We start from the raw sequence: 20,422 nt of genomic DNA, 5'->3' as shown, positions 1-20,422 counted from the left end.
ATCCTGTCCAATATGAGGGTCATTCCCTCTTTTTCAAAGGTGTTGGTCAATTAATCTTATGTGATGGAAATAAACATCTGAACGTCGTAATTTTGATATTTTTTTCTAGTATATTCAATCGATGCCATATTCCCTCTACTATAATCACCATAGTACTTAAAAATTACTAGTCACCACAATCAAATTTTAATGCTACGATCAAAAACATTCCCTGTAGAAAAATTTTCATTATCCAATTTAGAAGCAATAGACTTCAAATATAATGTATTTGCTATTTCATCTCAAAAATAACAATTTAAATGATATCAGTATTTTCTTTTCGAAATTGGTTCAACACGTGTATTAAGTAATTTAACGACATGGTACTTTCTTTTCTTCGATTCTACAGGTTTAACTTTCACCAATTTTGTTTTCGCATAGATTCCTCTTGTAGGCGGAGGAGTTTCAGTTGCATTCTCTCCATAGTCGTAATAATCAAGTTCACCAAGATATCCAACGCTCTGTTTCTGCACAACGATACATCTTTTTGATCTGCTCAAAGAGGGTGATTGATCAGTGTCACCTGAAACATTAATATCTATGTTAAGTTCATTACAGATACAAAACCTAATCAAATGATAAACAGGCACTTTCGCATTTGACATGGCGGTGAATGGACGTGTCGACAATGACCATTCACAAAAAAGATATGTGAACGTTTTTGTTGGAGATCGAAGTCGGATCATGTTGTGAATGTACGTGCGTTGCAGATATAACAGCACCTCCATTCACGCCAGTTGGAGGCCGGAGTAGATCGGATTTCCACGTGGCAGTGCTAACATTTAACAAGAAGAAATTAGGATGGCTGGAGCCTCCCAATGGAAGAAGGTAATTAATTGTAAGTAGTTGAAAGAAAAATAATGAGTTAGTTACGTGTAAGTGTAGTACCTATTCAGAACACGAGGCTGATAAATAACCGAAGCAGTCGAAGTCGTTATAAAGAGCACAGTATTTAGTCTAATCAACAAGTTAAAAAACATGAAAAATAGAGATAAAGGTCCTAAAAATATGAGCGATAGCTCAATCGATTCGGAATCACCTCTAGAAAAATGTTTTTGAAGGATTTTGGTGCAGGTAAAAAATTGCAATTGTTATTAACAAAATAAGATTGAAAAAAATGGTATTTAGTTTTTCGTTAATAACTCAAAAAATATTAATATTTAAGCAATTTTAAAAAAAGCTCGTTAAAGAGGAGGAAATTTCCGATAAAGAAGTCCCGAGTCCAGAAACTCTATTTCCATTATTTACAATTTCAATATGACGTTGAAAATAGTGTTCCGCGCGGCTGTTACGGCAAGAGCGCGCTACCGCTAAAGAGAGTTTATCAAAATAAATAATTTTTTATAACATAAAATGTCATTTTAAAAATTTAAAAAAATCTAGTATCTTCTTAACACTTGAATGAATCGAGTCCCGTAGAAAAAAAAGTTTTATCACCATTTTTCAAAAAGTTATTCAATTGTTAACTAACAAATTTTTTCCCAATCTCCGTTGGCATAAATAATGGGATGAAAAGTATAAATAATTGGCCTATAAATTTTAAACTTCGTGGAGCCCTTTTGATATATATACTTCATACGATCCTGCCAGTACCAATCTATTGGTACAGGAGCATGAAGAAATATCCTCTCAGTTATCACGTGTTAGGAATCACACGTTAAAAGGTAAAACCTCGTTAATCCTTAGCTCGCACAAGTTTCGACTTCTGAGGTTTGTCGTTCGTATGGGTGCGACAGCTGGTTAACGGAAAAACAGATTTTAAACAGATTTTTTTCAAACAGATCTCAAAGGTGCGATAAAAGAGGACGTATGCCCAATAAAATTCTTATCAATTTTGCCACAACTCCAAAATAAAGAACGTATCAATTAGACTGCTCTGTTATGATGATAGTTCTGATTAGTGGAGTTCTTGGTGGAATGATGCTCTCTCTACTCTTGAATCTTAAGATCATACCGGCTGGTAGCATAAAGGAAAAAATCTTGGCCGGACAAATACAAAAGGCTGCTATTTTTAGCTCATTACGTCTAATTAGGAAACATCGTTTTCCATTGAATGTTGATGATGGGCATCTCTAGTATCGGAGCTTCGAAAAAGAATGCTCGACAGAATCAATCGATTGTCTTCTTGTAAACTTTTCGAATTCAATCAAATTCTTCTTCAGCACTTGAAAACAAGTTTTTCCATATTAGAAAATGACCTTTTCATAAATCATCAGACATATTGAATGTATTAAAAAATACTCTGGTAATAACATTTTCGAAACCAACACTATTCAAATGATATTTGTCTATTATTATATTTTCAACATGGAAAAACTCTTCGAGCCCTGAATGAAGGCTAGAAAACAATTGTCTCTTCGAAAAAAATAAATCCTGTTAAGCAACAAACATTTTCGGAAAGAATAATGATAATGTATTTCTTTTTCGCATCATTTTCCGCTTTTTCATTTTTCTAAAGATTTTACGTTAGAAAGAAATAAGTTAGTCAACTGAACTCGGGTGACTAGTAGGTACGTGAGTATAATTTCAAGAAAAAAAAGGATTCATAATCGGAATAAACTATGGAAAAATATATCTGGTTTTCGAAAATACCAGAAAACGTAAATACATTTCATAAAAGACAAATGTAGGGTGTCTCCAGAGGCTCCAATAAATTCAATGCATCGCCAGAACACTTCGTGACACGACTATCGTCAAACTTAAACCAGTCCGTTTCTTCTTTGACTAAGGCGTAATAATGACCACATTCAACGCCAGAACCACAGTGAACAATGACTGCATGAATATTATAACAGTGGTCTGCTAGGTTGAAATGTTCATCTATTTCGAACCTTCCAAATAGTTTCTTGCTTCCGTTAGAGGTTGAGTCTTGTTTGAAAATCATCAGTGTTATTATTAGATTGACTGGTGCCTCAGCTATACTTGTTTCCTTATAACAGTCAGTTAGTTTGGCGCATGTTTGACAATACAGTTGATCATCACCTGTTAAAAATTCCATTTTCAGATGATTTAACAATAAGCTTTGCACGGACTGGTGATTAGTCGTATTAGGAAAAGCTAGATGAAGTTCCAAAAATTCACATAAGTTTTCAGTACTTCTTGAACATTTACCACAAAGTAAACAAGTGAGGAATTTTCCAGCAAAAGATTTACAAACACAAGACGAGATGGGTTGTACGGAGCCTCTGGAGACACCCTACATTTTGTTTTATGAGAGAGAGAACATTGTTGGATCAAGATCTTCAGATGATGTGGTGCTGCAGGTTTTTCCTGCAGCTGAAAAAGCAAATGCGCCACTGGAATCAATGAAGTCGCCCCGGAGCGCCAATTAATTTTTATTGTTGTATTTATTTTATTTTTATCGTTGTTTTAACATAATATTATACCTAAATTATAAAATTCAATACATTTCATCTATTTTGAGTTTCAGCCATTATATCAATAAAAAACAAATTCATTGAATATACAATGAATTATTTCATAGGTGCATGTTGGATGAACCAATGTAATATATTTCAAAGTATAAATGTCAAAGTTGATTAGAAGTATATATTTCAGGTTTAGATGTTTGAAATTTTTATAGAAACCGAAAAAAATCTGAAATCTGTTTCAGCAATTGACACAATCCCATTTTCTCTGATTATTTTTGCTAAATATCAGGTTATTTTCTCGAAGACAAAAACACAATCACTACAGGAAAATACTTAAGGTGATCTAAGAGCGGTGCCTGCGCAAAAGTAGCTATTCACATTGAATTTGAATCGCTAGAGGTCAAATCCATTTGGAAAAACGTTCTCAGGAAGTTTATTTCACATAAACGCAGTTCTCCAAATGAAAGAGTTCTTAAACAGTGAAGTTCGAGGTGTACTGAGTCGATCCTCAAAACGATGATCAGCCACAGTCCTTCGCATGTTTCTGATATGTACCGCTTTTGGTGGAATCAACTGTGCCAAGTCTTGAAAACTTCCCGTGGAAGTATCTATAAAAGAGAGATAAATCCCCAACATTTCTTCGATGTTCCAGACTATCAAGGTTGCAAGTGGTGTTCGCGTCTCCGATCAGTCGGATGGCTCGAAGACCCTAAGTGGAATGGCGGAAGAACTGGGCATCAGCTCTCATACGATTTTTTGATGGTTTAAAACGTATTGAAAAGGTTAAAAATCTCGAAAAGTTGATGCCTCACGATTTGAACCACCGACAGAAATTGTCACGTATCGAAGTCTGTTTTTCGATTTTGCTCAACCGAAACAATCCTTTTTTGGATCGGATCGTCACGTGTGAGGAAAACTGGATCATCTACGATAACAGGAGATGTTCAACACAGTCGTCTCACACCGATGAGCCACCCAGGCACTTCCTAAAGGTGAAAACCCATCAAAAAGACCATGGTTACTTCCTGCAATCGAGCCAAACCGTCACAGAAGAGTGCTATTGTGATGAAATCGACAAAACATACCGAAAATTGCGTCAGCAGCAGCCAGCACTGGGTAATAGAAGAGGTCCGAGCATGTTCCACGACAACACCTAGCCGCACGTTCCACAAATCACCGTCCAAAAATGAAACGAATTGGGCGTCGAAGTTCTGCATCACCCACCATACTTCTCAGATCTCTAACCAGCCGCCTACCATTTTTTGAAGCACTTCGATAACTTTTTAAAAGCTTTTATTTAACTTGACTTGTATGTATGTTAACAAATCTTGCAAGTTTAATTTGACCCACTTCCCGATATCTGATTGACCTGAAATTTTGCATGCTGGTCCAGAACCGATGGCAATGCATGTTAATCATAAATATGACCTGATGCTGCTGCCAGGATCGGCTCCGTACGAAAGATCTCTCCAGCGGTAAATAGCAGGGACACGACATTTTGTATACGCATTCGTTTATGATAGGCAATTGGTAGGCCCACCATGAAATAGATGCCACATCCAGGGTTGGCTTCAATAAAAAAAATATATGTCTAGAAAAAAAATTAAATCAAGCTTTTACCGTTGAATACCTACTTCCCGACTCTAAAAAGAAGACAATAAATGGAAGAACCTATAAATGTAAGAAACTATATCTATTTGCATAGCTCTGTTTCCCTGCTTAACGAAGCTCTGGGAGGATTGACAAATATTTCTTCGGTACTTGTGTAATTTGTAATTGAAATTTTGTAATTAGGTAGGCACCTACTAAACTTGTAAGCAATTCATAATGTTTGTAATTAAATAAAAGTGCCGTGAATGCTTCAAATGTGGAACTTTAAGCTTGAATAACTTTTTTGTACACATAGGATTTATCGGGTTTGAAATTTATTGCAATACCTAGTTGATCTATCAGCATGTTTCTTAATTTAAATTTCATCTGACTGAATAGTTAGAGATTTCTTCTCGGCATAGCGACAAGCTTTCATTATAATTTCAATTCTGTAAAGTCATAAATGAATGTGGTTAATGTGATTTGAAATTTAATTTTGATCTTTTTATGACACTTAAATAAAAGCTTGTTTTAAAAGTTTTTTATCATTAGTTTATTCATCTGTAGAATCTTCGCCAATCAGGACCAGACAAAAACGACATTGATTGAAAATGCGCTTATTTTGATTAAGTTGATCAAGTATTCACTGAGATATTACAGTTTGAAGTTAACTCATAAAAACCGGCAAAACTTTGGAAACAACCTAATAATATACTATGCTTACAAAATTAACTACGTTCTTTGAAATGATATGTTCTCAGTACCACTTGTATTTCAAAATCAGATGACCAAATTTGTGAATAGAAATGTAAACTTGTAAACAGACGTCACAACTTGATGAATAATTACTGGCATTCAGTAGGTCAAGGGGGCAGGGGGGAGCAGTTGCCCCCCCACCCCAGAGATCAAATGTAGCTAGCCGCAAAGCGACCAAAGTGCGAGCAATTGACTTCCTTACCTATTAATAAATTCCGCATCGCATGACAAAACATAAATAAATTCACAAGGTTTAATGTATATTGTAGAAAGTATTGAAATATTCAGAATAACATTAAGATTTTGACATCTGTTTTTAAAATCGCCGCCATTATCATCACGACTATATCAAATTTGCCATTAAACAGTGTAAAAATATGTAGGTCGGAGGTAGGTATGGTGTGTGTGTGTGTTGTGTGCATTGCATTTCTTTTCACAACAGCCTTTCACCAGCATTCACGTTAGTTTTGTATAATTTGTATGCGGCCTACCTGAAGTAGAAGTTATTGTTACGAACATACAATTTCAATTGGTTTTGTGGACAATGCCATCTGTAAGTGTAAGAGTTCATAAGAAACGCCTACAGCCTACAGTTGAATAAATCGACTACAATCCTTGTAAAACCTAGTATTGCTACTCGACGCTAGATGGCGCTTGTTCGATGAACTCTGAAATTTGGTAGCAGTTTCTAGACCGGGTAGAATGTTACTGTATGATGTTCGTTTGGACGGACTCACATGTTATCAACCGAAAACAAGAAGGAATTGATTGAAAACTGTTGGTCCCCTTCCGCGACCTATAACTTTGCGAAAGATGCAAAACATTAAAAGAGAAAATTTAATTATTCTTGGTTGGAAACATACTCTCCATGGTTGGTATATTCCAGGCGCCAAAAAGGAGCATTTTGTAAATATTGTACGTTGTTCCCAGCAAATCCAAATTCATTCAGAGGCATATTGCACGCACTGCACGAGCAGTGCAAAAAGCACATTGAAACCCACTTCCATAGGGAGGCAGCATTGAAAGCTGTTAAATGTTTTCTCGAAGGTGTGCCTGTCGATTTGCAACTGAACAAATATTCCCAGGGAATTATTAAAGAAAATCGCAAAATTATAAAATCTATTATTTCCTGCATTACATTTTGCCGGTCACACGACTTAGCACTGAGAGATAAACATTATGGTGAAGGTATTCTCGAGGATTTATACAGGCTGCGAATTGACGCGGGAGATTTGATTTTAAAGAAACACACTGAGCATGGGAAAAAGAATGCAAGCTACCGTTCAGTGGATATTCAAAATGAAATTATTGGGATTTGTGGAAGCGTTATTAAGGCTGATATTATGAAAAAAGTGAAAGAAGCAGCAGCATATAGTGTGCTAGCAGACGAAACAGCTGCTATTTCTGGCACTGAACAACTATCGATTGGGATGCGATATTTTGATGAAGAAACACAGGAAGTTCAAGAAATGTTTGTCGGAATCATTGAGTTGAAAGATTTGGATGCGAAATCGATTGCACATAGCATAGATGAGTTTTTGGAAAAAGAAGATCTGAATATAAATAAATGCGTTGGTTTTGGTTTTGATGGTTGTTCAACGATGTCAGGAAAACACGGAGGAGTACAAGCGATCTTACGCAAAAAGTACACCAAAACCTTCTACTCGTCCCACAAACTGAATCTAGTTATCAATGATCTAAATTCACTTGAAATGTCATGGGAACTACCAAAGATATTATAAACTTTTTTTGGGAATCAGTTTTGAGGAGGAAGTTGATACCTAATATTTCCAGACTTTGCGAGACAAGATGGAGTGAAAAACACAAAACCATCAGAGTTTTTAAACAAAATCTTCCAATAATTCTGGAAGCCTTACAAACAGTATCTCAGGAGGAAATAGTGCAACTCGGAAAAATGCCTTCCAACTGCATGCGGCTACTTCCAGAATTTCTTTCATTCTTGGGATTATGTTGGTAGCCATATACTCGGCTTTGATGGAACCTATTGTCAACGTACTCCAATCTGTAGATTTGGACGTGGTCAAAGCCTCGGAACACGTTAAAAGGATTTTACTTTTAATTAAAAGCCACCGTGACAATCCGAAAAAAGTGACAGACGAAATTATAAAGGAAGCTACTGCTGTTGCGGAGAAAATCGGACTGGTGGAGGACATTACATCAATGCCGCATATTACGGGGAAACAACGTCATATCAACGTCATAGAAGCAAACATCCAGCAGGAAGACCTTCAGAATATTGGAAGAGGTCTTCAGTAATACCATACTTGGATTAAATTATCACCTCCCTTAAAGTATGTTTTGCTGAAAAAAACTCGCCATTATTCGCATAATCTAAGTTACACCCGCGCAGATGCAAAAGATGACAACTGAAAATCTGAAACAAACTTGTGAATCTATTGCCCAGGTTTATGATTTACCGAATATAAAGAATAAAATCGAACTTTGGTAACAATTGTGGCACGATAGGCTTAATCTAACAAATCTTACAGTTGTTGATGTCCTAAAAGAAACAAATTCCTTCTTTCCCGAAACGGAAAAAGCATTGAAAATTTGGATCGCTTTACCATGCACGACCTGTACAGTAGAGCGATCCTTTAGCAGCCTCAGAAGACCGGAAACATGGCTAAGAAGCACCATAGCAGAAAAACACCTTAATGGTCTGGCCATGATGAGTGTACACAGAGCTATAATAAATAAAAACCTAAATAATTTTAATGATAAAGTGGCTGAAAGTTTTGCGAAAAATCCCCGCAAGTTATGTTTCAATTGAATATTATTTTTGTTAAAATAAATTACTGTGTTTTAAAGTTTGATTTAGTTATTGTGCTGTCGAGGGTTTGTGAAGTTTTATACATTGATATCAGAACCGTTCTTATTACAATCGTCACCGAGGCAAAGGCTTCAAAAATGTAACGCTTCATGCTTTCGACTGTACCAGGCGTTCATATTTTTTATCCTCCATAATATTACCCCATTCCCCCCTCCCCCCCTTAGTCATAAGCTGGCGACGCCCTTGCAATAGGTTCACTATATCATATAAGTAGGTATGACATATATTCATTATAACTATCTTGTAGTGTCGTTGAAAAATGGAGAAAAAGAGATTCCGAAAGCTCACACGAAGTAAATTGATTTTTTTTGAAGGCCTCCGCTTACTTGGCTGCACCTCCTTATTTTTAAACTTTATTCAAGTATAATCTCTTTAGTCTCCTCGAAGCGACCACACCCCCTTGAAAATGTTTTAATTGAACCATGATTCACCGATATCAAATTTGTATAAATTTTGTATGGTCTCCATCAAGAAACTTTATTTTCGAATTCAAAATGTATTTGAAATGTATACATTCAATTGTATCCTAATAGTACCTAAGCGTAAGTGGCAAGGATTTGTCAAATCTGAATTTTTAATTGGTTTTGTGTCACAACATAACTTTAAGTAAAAAAATATATTCAACTAAATGATACAAATTCAAATTACAAATTATCACAAAAGAAATCCGATTTTGTTCCCACCTGTTCATAGAAGGGGCATAAATCTCTCTACTTACAATTTTGGTGAAATTGGTGACACGTGAATCGTTAAATTCTTGTCATAACTATTCAACTCAAATGTATTGCTGAGCACGCTCATCACACTGTTACCGAAACCTTTTAAAAAAAGTACGAAAAAAGTTCTAGATCTGATGTAAAAGTACCACTACTATTACTATTCACCCTTTCCCGTACTATAATCGTCATTTTCATTTGACATTCCAATTTGACACATCCAAAACGAGTGCTGCTACCAAATATTCAATATTATTACAATATTGTACGCCAGAGGTTCAAGTTTTACCTTTCAGTTCCAATTTGACATTAATAAAAAATGCAGTGGTAAGAGACCGAACAATCAATTTTTGTTTAGAAAAAATCAACAATGAAAGAATGATTTTATGTAGTATAGATGGCATATATGCCACTCGGTAAAAATCGATATCAGTTAAACTGTTCCAATAATCAACATGTTACAAGAGTACTAAAATATCAAAAAGCGTTACTACTAAAAGTATTATAAGGTACCAAATCTAGTTTTGAAGTACTAAAACGGTAACATACACATGTTTGACACTCGATTGATCATGAAGGAACCAAAAAATACAGCAGAGTCAACAGAAAAGGTAAACGTCTGTAAGTCGCATCAAGAGCAAAGTTATCGAGCATAAATAATTGAAACGATAGGATTGAGTTGAGACTTGTTATTATAACAAACATTGAATCTGCGAAACCAACAAATTATAATAATACATATTACAAAAAAATGAATTCAAAAAAATTAACAAAGCAATGAAAATCGAATTAAGTGAAAAATAGTTCAGTCCAATGCAATTGGTCTCAGCTTGGGAACTTCAAACAGCAGTTTTCCCCTCAACTCGGATAATAAATCGGTCCCACCTCTAGATATGCTTTCATCGAGACGTTTGTAAAGTTGAATTGTTTGTCTCACTTTATTTTCAAAATATTTTTTAGCTTCTTGGTTCCTAGCGAAAAATTCGTTCATTTCCTTCGTACTGACCGAGAAAATTTCGCATGTCTCCACGGCAACATGAGAGAAAATATGTTGTAAATCGGGTGAAGTCCAATAAGATATGAGGCCGAAGTGATCCCCATCTTTAATGTGAATTATTTCTCGATCTTTAGCGTTCAAAACAGCTACGGTTCCATAACAAATAAAGTAAATCTTATCTACTGTAGACCCTCTTTTTGAAATCACGTCGTTGGTTAAATAAATTGTGGATTTTTTGTGCATGAACAGGTCCACAAATTGTGTCCTCGAAATCAATTGAAAAGCTTCTATTCTCAGTAAGAGTTTTCTTGCGCTGAATAAAAGTATTTCTGTTCTCATGAAGTCGTCCATGTCAGAAAAAATATCATCCTCGTTGAAATGGTGCCTCATATATTTACATTCGTAGTAGTTCACCAACTTTTTTCGCAAATCTATTGGGAGGTTTTCGGATCGCATCAAAGCATTCAGTTGGGCTAAATGGCGTTCATATTCACTTTCAGAAGTACCCGTGAAGCCGAAAACTCCTAGCAGATCAGCAATCAGAAATAAGGTGTATATCCGTCCTGAGAAAATCATTATGAACAAACACAATTGTTCTTCAGGAACAGTTATATCTTCCGAATAATCTACTCCCAGAAAATTACAGATAACAAGCAGACAACATTCCATGTATAAAGAAGAACGAGAGGAAGCGCGGTTTTCAACAATCTGTAATAATGATCCATCGGGAACATCATCTTCATGAATCCACAAAGGAATAGCATAAATCGAACATGTGAAAGTGTGAATCAAAAAAACTAAAAGAAAAGTGTGGTATGCGACAACACAGAATGATTTCTTGGCGCTGTGAATTTGTATGAGGTCTTTGACAACATTCAGAAATGTTTTTAACCTAACCAGATATGATAAGACTGGTATGAAACAAAGAAAACTATAAACACTTTTCCATGAAATGAATACATCAGAATATGTATTGTTAATTATAAAAGAATGACATAATGCTACTATGTCGAAAAAAAAGTATGATGCCACGTAATTTTTCACTATTTGTTTTTGATCTATAATTATAGCCTTCATATTGGAATCAATAAAACCGGTGAAAAATGTGATTATTATTAAGAACACATGTAAGACATCGATAGCGATAGTCGGATATCTAATATGATCATTATAAATCTTACTAGAAATTGAATGGAAAATTAGCACAGTGAAATATCTCCAGGACCAAATAAAAAAAAAATTACCTCTAAAAGAATACCTATCTTACTCAAAGGGTGAATTATATAAAAATAGGAGCTTTTAATATGTCTCCTCATCTCAATTCTCATCGGGGATTTCAAACTTCCAAAAAATTGGTTGCATTTCTTGCTACAAGGATCTATGGTTATCATTTCTTGAAATTTTCTTGCAAGTTTTTGACATGAGGTTGCGTTTGGATGCAGAGGCGGTAAAATGTGCCTAGTTTTGTCGCCTGCAAGTCTGCAGATATGTTCCATCTTCTTTGGTTTTTATGTGATATTAAATTGCTTCCAACTCAACAATTTAAGTTTGACTTTGAAGTAAGGTCTTTTCAATTGACGTTTGGTATCAGCGGTTGACGTAACTGACATTAATTTGTTAAACGGTTATATTGGTACAATTGGACATATTTAAAGGTGCGTATCCATATGAGCTAATGTCCCATAACGTAACACCAACATGTTCGACTTGGTTCGCAATTTTGAGTTACTGCTGTATCGATCATTCCGTAACGTAGTTGAACGAAGTTCCAAACTGGAATTCATTACATGAATGGCTCTATCTAAATATATATCGCTACATGCTATTAATGTGTCATCTGCAAATGGAGTTATAAATCCACAACCCATGTATAAATTAATATCATTCAAGTACAATATGAAAAGCAGTGGACCTAAGACTCTACCTTTAGGAACACCCTATATGCTATTAACTTTTACTCTCTGTTTTCTGTCAGTCAAATAATAGTGAAACCAATCATAAGTCTGATTCTGTCTGCCATATCTCTTGAGTTTTTCAGGAAAAATATTTCTGTTTGTTTCCAATGCTTTTTTAGGTCAAGAAGTAAGTACATATACAGGGTCACTGATATGTATGGATACGATCGATTATCTCTTAAAGTAAAATAGCTAGCGAAAAACGTTAAGATACAAAAGTTTCAAGCCTTTACAAAACTTTCACACTGAATAAAAATTGAGTATACAGAATCAGTCAAAAAGTCTTATTCCATATTTCAATTCTGCTCAAAATTCTGAACAAAATTTATATACATATCATTTCCTAAATTTAACCGTTTTCGATATATCGAATTTTTAAAATAACTTTCTACTACTCTCAAATTTATTAAAGAAAAAGCACGAAATTATGGATATTTACTATGAAATTCACACAAGGTGGAGTATGTGGATATAATTGCAATTTAATTATAATAATAAATAGAATAAAAGAAGCATAATTGTTAAGGGTTGATAAAAATGCATGAAAAGATAAATTGTATTTTTTAGTGAATGTCCAGAACATTTAAAATTTTATGAAAACAATAGTTATGCCTTTTTTTAGAAGATTCCCTCATCCTTTTTTTTTGTATCAAGATGGAGTAGTAGAAAGCCAAAAACTTTCTTTCCCAAAGAAAAAACAAGTTTTAATAAACAACAAATATTTTCTTCAGAATTCTATTTAATAAGGTGCTCAAAGTGTTTACCATTCACCTTCCGACAGTAATGAACTCGTTGAACAAAATTTTGTAGTGAATGTAAAATCATGTGAGGAGGAATGGTAGAAATTCCATGCCTTATTCTTTCTTACAACTCTTCGATATTTGGCGGCCTATTTTTGTAGACTAAATTTTTTCATATGATCCCATAGAAAAAAGTCAAGTGAGGTCATATCGGGAGACCTAGCTGGCCATTCAATTGCTCCCCTGTGCCCAATCTATTTATCAGGAAAAGTTTCTTCAAGATATGGCCGTACCACACGTCCAAAATTTGGAGGAGCCCCATCTTGTTGAAACCATATTTGTTCTGTCGGCAAATTGGGATTCTTATTATTCGGAAATAATCGTCTAAGCTCTGGAATAATATGCTCTTGTAAAAGTAATGAATATCGTTCAGAGGTTAAATTTCCGTTTATAAAATAGGGTCCTATGACGTGTCCACCAATTAATGCCACACCAGACATTTACTCTTTGTGGCCGTTGAAATTTTTGTAAAATATCATCAAAACATAGAAAGATAGATTTAAAAAAAACATAGAAGATAACATAAAAACGGAAAATTGGGTGAGACGAATTTTATTCCCTACAAAGTCTGAAATGTCCAATGTATTTCTCTGTGGAATAAAAACAATGCGTCAAAAATCAGTTTTTTTATCCTTATTTTGATTAAATTTATACTTAATGATTTCTATTTTGATGGTAATATATTGTATAGATAATAACTCAGTGAATTTTTCTTGGATTTGGTTAGGCAGAACCTGTTTTATCTCAGGTTATCTGCTTATCTGTGAGCATCGAGGGGTTTTTGTAAATCTCTGTTAGAACTTGAAAATGTACAAACACGGCAAGGGCATTATTCTGTGTTTAATAAACGAAGATTGGCTTTGTTTCAGATAGCTTACACAGGACAAGATCCTGACAGCTTTTTTCTGTAAACGAAAAACTGATAAATTTAAAGAAATGAACTTTAAGTGTTCAAGCCAGTCTTGGATATACGCATACACCGATAGGCGTCAGTGCAGGAATCTTCACTGCATATGCAGTTGGCAATACAACTGAAAGAGTCGTTCGGATTTATTAGCTGAATCTTAGTGAATTCTGTGCTGATCTGATCTCAGTTTACAAAAATAAAGGAACGTCGTATCATCAGCAAATGAAATAATTTTCACCGGAACCATATAGTTACTTAAATCGTTAGTATACACTATGAAAAACAACGGTTCTAATATTGACCCTTGAGGAAACATAGATAATTGAGACGATATGTTTGAGTTGAATGTCGTGTTATTATTTATAATAAACATTGAATCTACAAACCATAAATTATAACTTACATATTCAAAAACATGAAAATTATAGAAACTAACAAAGGGATGAACGAATAGATACAGTAAAAAATATTTCAGTCTCTTGCGAATGGTCTCAGCTTGGGAACTTCGAACAGCAGTTTTCCCCTCAACTCAGATAATAAATCGGTCCCACCTCTAGATATGGTTTTGTCGATAAGTTTGTATAGTTGGATTGTTTCTCTCGCTTTATTCTCAAAATATTTTTTAGCTTCTTGGTTCCTATAGAAAAATTCGTTCATTATCTTCGTACTGACCATGAAAATTTCGCATGTCTCCACGGCAACATGAGAGAAAATATGTTGTAAATCGGGTGATGTCCAATAAGATATGAGGCCGAAGTGATCCCCATCTTTAATGTGAATTATTTCTCGATCTTTAGCGTTCAAAACAGCTACGGTTCCATAACAAATAAAGTAAATCTTATCTACTGTAGACCCTCTTTTTGAAATCACGTCGTTGGGTAAATAAATTGTGGATTTTTTGTGCATGAACAGGTCCACGAATTGTGTTCTCGGAATCGATTGAAAAGCTTCTATTTTCAGTAAGAGTTTTCTTGCGCTGAATAAAAGTAGCTCTGTTTTCATGAAGTCGTCCATGGCAGAAAAAATCTCGTCCTCGTTGAAATGGTTCTTCATATATTTACATTCGTAGTAGTTCACCAACTTTTTTCGCAAATCCATCGAGAGGTTTTCGGATCGCATCAAAGCATTCAGTTGGGCTAAATTGCGTTCATATTCACTTTCAGAAGTACCCGTGAAGCCGAAAACTCCTAGCAGATCAGCAATCAGAAATAAGGTGTATATCCGTCCAGTGAAAATCATTATGAACAAACACAATTGTTCGACAGGAACAGTTATATCTTCCGAATAATCTACTCCCAGAAAATGACAGAAAACAAGCAGACAACATTCCAAGTATAAAGAAGAACTAGAAGAAGCGCGGTTTTCAACAATCTGTAATAATGATCCATCGGGAATATCATTTTCATGAATCCACAAAGGAATAGCATAAATCGAACATGTGAAAGTGTGAATCAACAAAACTAAAATAAAAGTGTGGTATGCGACAACACAGAACGATTTTTTGACGCTATAAAGCATTATAAGGCCTTTGAAAACATTCAAAAATGTTTTCAACCTAACAAGATAGGATGAGAGTGGTATAAAACAAAGAAAACTATAAGGACTCTCCCATGAAATGAATAAATCAGAATATGCATTGTTTATTATTAGGGAATGACATAATGCCATCATATCAAAAAAAAAGTATGTTGACAGATATTTTTTTACTATTTGTTTTTGATCAATAATAATAGTCTTCATATTACAATTAGCACAACCGGTGAAAAATGTGAGTACTATCAAAAATATATGTAAGATATCTATTACGTAAGTTAGATATCTAATATGACTATTAAAAATGTCATTAGAAATTGAATGAAAGATTAGCACAGTGAAATATCTCCAAAACCAAACAATGAAAAAAATTACCTCCAAAACCATACCCATCTTACTAAAAGGGTGAATGATATAAAAATAAGAGCTTTTGATATGTCTTCTCATCTCAGTTCTCATCGGGGATTTCAAACCTCCAAAAAATTGGTTGCATTTTCTGCTACGAAGATCTACGGTTATTATTTCTTGAAATTTTCTCCTGAATTTTTGACACAATGATGCGTTTGGATGCAGTGGCAGTAAGATATGCCTAGTTTTGTTGCCTGCAAGTCTGCAAGTATGTTCCATCTCGTTTGGTCTTTATGTGATATCAATTTGCTTCAAATTTGAAATTCATGCCCTACTTTAATGATAAACATTTTCGACTAGCGATCGATATCAGAGGGTTGACCTAAAAATGACAGCGGTTTGTGAAGCGGTTGTATTGGTACGATTGGCAATGTGTAAAGGTGCTTATCCATAATATATGATCTAATATCATATAACGTAACACTACCATATTCCGCTCGTTGCGACACAGTTCGCAAGTCTGAGATTTAACCGTATCAAGCAAAAATATGTTATACCTATATTCCCGTCTCAGCTATTTGCTATGCGTAAAGTAACGGTCATCTGATGTCTAAAACCCGATAAATTGTGGATTAGCTTGTAACTGTTTCACGTAGGTATCAAATATAGCTCTGTATAATTATTGTGTGATAAAACTCCGTCTGCACTATCTGTACCTAACGTAATATTTTCTCGGTTAGGTTAGGTTATGTGTCAAATACTCAGAAACACGAACACTTCAAATTGCTGTCTATGGCCATTAGTCTTGTGTTCTGGAGATACTTTGTTAATTACTTTCCCTCAGATATGTAACGTGACAGAATCCATCCACCCACAACTAGATTAGATATAACTAGAAATATGTCTGAGGCGTTATTTTCAAATCAGGTGAAAAATCGGATGTCTCTATTTAACTTTCTGAATAGAGAGAGACATCAGATTTCTCTCTCGATGTGAGAGTTAATCAGATTTAAAAATAAGGGCTCTGGTACATAATACCTTACAGAAGAGATACTCATCTGGCGGCACTTTGATGTTGAGGGGCCCAGTTTCTGTGACCTATATTCTGTGTTCGAGGTGTTTTATCTCATTTTTAGCGGTAAATTCAAATTATTTGAAACATATAATCAAGATTTATTTATTTATATATTTATTTATATAATCATAATATAAAGATAATAAAGATATCTTCATACTAAGCCATAATATACAAAATTTGACCAAACCATTTTAATTTTACCATGTTCAAATTCACTAAGCACTCGACGAAGTTTTGAGGTTGAAATCAATCACCTCGAGGTTTTTAAAAAGTACTGTTCCTGTTCCGTGGTGAGTATCCCTTTGAAGTCCCTTCTATAAGGTATTTTGTGCCCTTAGACAATGGGAGATTTAAGCAAGATTTGAGCCCACTTTCGTGAATTCACGGCTCTGACACAATAAAAATGTATTATTCTACTGTGGCTCTGATACTATAATTGTGTTACTGTTGTCAGCTTTCATCTTATTGAATAGTGGATTTATTTAAAATATTCAAGAAAGACAGACCTACTTTAATTCCTCTTTTCAAGAAAATCATATATTGAAATAGAGTGAACATATTATTCAATAAGAGAGAAATGTCATCACTCGTAGATTTTATTATTTACAAAGCATGGAAATCAAATTAATGGTGCATTTTGTGTCTTATATTCAAGAGATCAGTAGTAAAAATTACTTTCGAGTAAGGTTGAATTAAGCAAATTTTAACGTGTTTTCTTTAATAGAAGTTTTCGGAGTAATTTCACTTGATTTTTAATCACCTTTGTCAATTTTCTAATTGGGAATTTTTTATGAGATTTTGTATTAAATTAGTTTTCTGAATTAACGATTAGAACGTTTTTCCACTACACTATTAGTCGTAATAATTTTCCGTAATACAAGTTTTGAAAAAAGTTTAAAGTTCTACAGATATTTTATCAGCAGGTACAATAAAGCAGACTTTCTTATAAAATACGATATTTTGTACATCCACAATTGAAAAAAAAAAATTGCAAACTCCATGGGTCCCACTGTAGAAAAATATTTTGATAAATTTTTCAGAAATGATGAATTCAACCACTTTTCATTTGATGAAAACACGTTTTTGTTCGAATGGAGAGGTCAATATTTCTTAAGCTTTTCGCAGTTTTAAAATTTCTACAATCTGAATTAATGCAAGAGTAATAAAGGGCAAACTCAAAACTTGTATAATATAAACTTTGAAAAAAGTCCAATTTAGTTAGTAACCAACTTACCATTTATTCCAAATAAAATTATCGAAACAAAAAAATAGGTATACTGCGTCAACGCTATTTTCTGTGTTTTTAGCCGTGTTCTGCAGGTTTTTATGCCTAACGTTTCGTCTACTACTGCGGTAAAAATTATCGAAGGAGATGAGGTACCGGTCGAAGTGCTGGAGCGACCATTACCTCATCGTCTTTAATAATGTCTACCGCAGAAGTAGACGAAACTTCAGGCATGAAAACCTGCAAACCACGGACAAAAAAATTCAGCATATACCTTATTAGTGACCACATTGCACTTTATGAACTGTTTGAAAATAAAATATCTCATATTTTATGAATGGTATTTCAAATCGTTTTGAAACAGGTTGGTTCAAGAAACGACACATTTTTCAAGAATAAGTTCCATTATTTTTTTATTGATACATTTTGAATAATTCAAGATGCTAAGTAAATATTTGATGTTGCTTTCCTTGCAGATTTTTTTTTCTCAAGTAATACAAATTAAGTTAACAGCAATTATAAGAAGATATAGATTTTCGATTACTTTAAACAGTATCTGAAGACTGTATCGAGGAGAGATACATACGTACTGGAAAATGAAGATTTCAAAATAAAATCTCGAAAAATTCATCTCTCCCAACTATCTACATCGTAGGTTCTGGTGAACGCCTGCGGGAAAACAATTATTTCCCCGGGTAATACCACGCTGAGGTATCTTGCATAAATGTCTGTCTGATATAATTCAATATCGTGGTATTATCCAGGGAAGTAGTTAGTAGTTGTTTTCCGACAGGCATTTACCAGAACCTACAATGTAGATAGTTGCGAGAGATGAATATTTGGAGGTTTTATTTCAAAATAACCATTTTGGATTACTTTAAAAATTGAAAACGTTAAAAAATATTCTGGTCAGCCCTGTATTCAGGTGTTTATTATTAAATGATACCTTCGTGTTCCTTTATTATGCCACTGATCTATTTATATCCACTGTCTGCAACACTTCAATTATACTCACTCTTGACAAGAAAATCAATAAGTAATACCAGGAATACAATAATTGTAATTACAACTTTATACATTTTTGTGTTCTCAACTGATGATACAACGAAATATAATGATTTTTTATATACTCACCCTTCCTTTTGAAAGTAAATGATAGGAGCAACCCACATCCTAGTACCCTCATTTCTAAATGAATTCTTACATTCCTTCCAAGCATACTTATCAGAGATTCATGAAAGAATTACAAAATGTTGATAACTCAATCACGTAATTCAATTTGTCTTAAACATACACAGTGAGGGACTTAGGCCAACTAAATTCGGTGTTTTGAATTCTCAAAACACTAGGGCTCTCAAAAGCATACTTCTAAAAGTGCAATTTTTGCCAAAATTTCTACCTAACTTTCTTCATTCCCTTGAAAAGTAATATTTGGTTATGTTGACAAGTATTTCAATTGTATAAGGGTTTCCTCATTATTTTCTTTAATCAATTCGTCTCATTCATGTAGTATTAAAACACCTAATGTATTTAGTATGTATCCTCAACTTTGGAGAAAAGCATTAATGAAAAAGTTAAATGGGCTCAGATCTGGTGATCTAGGAGACATTTCTGCTGTTCTTCTCCTTCCTATCCACTGATCTGTAGAGATTCTGTCTACAAACTGTTGCACAAATGTAAGCGAAATGTGGTGGTGTGCCATCTCATCAAAACTAGATTCAATATTTATTTGAAAATCAAATAAACTTTGAGTCAAATCTGGAATTGATATATTAAGTGAGAACCTCACATACAATGCAATTATCAATTGTATTATTTATAAATGTGATAACTATGTTCCTGAGAACACACAAATAAGAAGTTCCGACAGTTGAGGGAATCGGCCGATACTTGATGAAATTCAGGCCCGTGCTGGACCCTTTCTTAGGGCGGTGGACGGCCATAGCCAAAGGGCGCCAACACCCCCCCCCCTCCACCATTCCTAACCTCTGTTTTTTTAGCGTGTTGATCGCTCATGACGCTGGGTTCAATTTGCTATTCTGGCATCTGGTCACCGTACGAGCGAACGATCACACTTACACAATCGTACCAGTATTTGTCAAACAAAATGGCCATTTATTGTTTGCTCAAGAATAACGGTAATTTTAAATATTTGCAATGCGGAATGGGAAAATAACTGTCGTACTTATATCGTTTGAAGAAATGTTTAAGCTTAAGCTTTTAAGCTAAAATAAAATAATTAAAAGAGAAAGTAGG

At 34.3% G+C, this 20,422-nt stretch overlaps 3 protein-coding genes across 5 annotated transcripts; all 3 read right to left on the bottom strand.

The window, feature by feature from the left end:
- Positions 1-250: 250 nt before the first annotated feature.
- LOC111509594 (uncharacterized) lies at positions 251-19,362 on the bottom strand. Of its 3 annotated transcripts, none has more exons than XM_074172783.1 (2): positions 19,301-19,362; positions 251-562 (listed from the first exon to the last, which is right to left on the bottom strand). In XM_074172783.1, the coding sequence occupies exons 1-2, from the start codon at positions 19,350-19,352 to the stop codon at positions 306-308; spliced, it is 309 nt and encodes a 102-aa protein (XP_074028884.1). In that variant the 5' UTR covers positions 19,353-19,362; the 3' UTR covers positions 251-305. The 3 variants fall into 3 exon arrangements, with proteins under 3 accessions (XP_074028884.1, XP_023021137.2, XP_023021144.2); XM_023165369.2 differs by lacking the exon at positions 19,301-19,362 and adding an exon at positions 11,579-12,071; XM_023165376.2 differs by lacking the exon at positions 19,301-19,362 and adding an exon at positions 11,588-12,065.
- On the bottom strand, positions 9,998-11,582 carry LOC141481377 (potassium/sodium hyperpolarization-activated cyclic nucleotide-gated channel 2-like). The gene has a single exon (XM_074172782.1). The coding sequence runs from the start codon at positions 11,395-11,397 to the stop codon at positions 10,129-10,131; it is 1,269 nt and encodes a 422-aa protein (XP_074028883.1). The 5' UTR covers positions 11,398-11,582; the 3' UTR covers positions 9,998-10,128.
- LOC111509613 (potassium/sodium hyperpolarization-activated cyclic nucleotide-gated channel 1-like) lies at positions 14,311-16,585 on the bottom strand. The gene has a single exon (XM_074172781.1). It carries the CDS (start codon positions 16,140-16,142, stop codon positions 14,454-14,456), a length of 1,689 nt encoding a protein of 562 aa, XP_074028882.1. The 5' UTR covers positions 16,143-16,585; the 3' UTR covers positions 14,311-14,453.
- Positions 19,363-20,422: the final 1,060 nt, after the last annotated feature.

The sequence above is a fragment of the Leptinotarsa decemlineata genome, unplaced genomic scaffold, assembly GCF_025532065.1.
Source record: "Leptinotarsa decemlineata unplaced genomic scaffold, Ldec_3_MD MMD2_tig00000199_RagTag_RagTag, whole genome shotgun sequence".
Lineage (NCBI taxonomy): Eukaryota > Metazoa > Arthropoda > Insecta > Coleoptera > Chrysomelidae > Leptinotarsa > Leptinotarsa decemlineata.
Note: the sequence above shows the minus strand (reverse complement) of the source record. Positions and strands in the feature narration are given on the sequence as shown.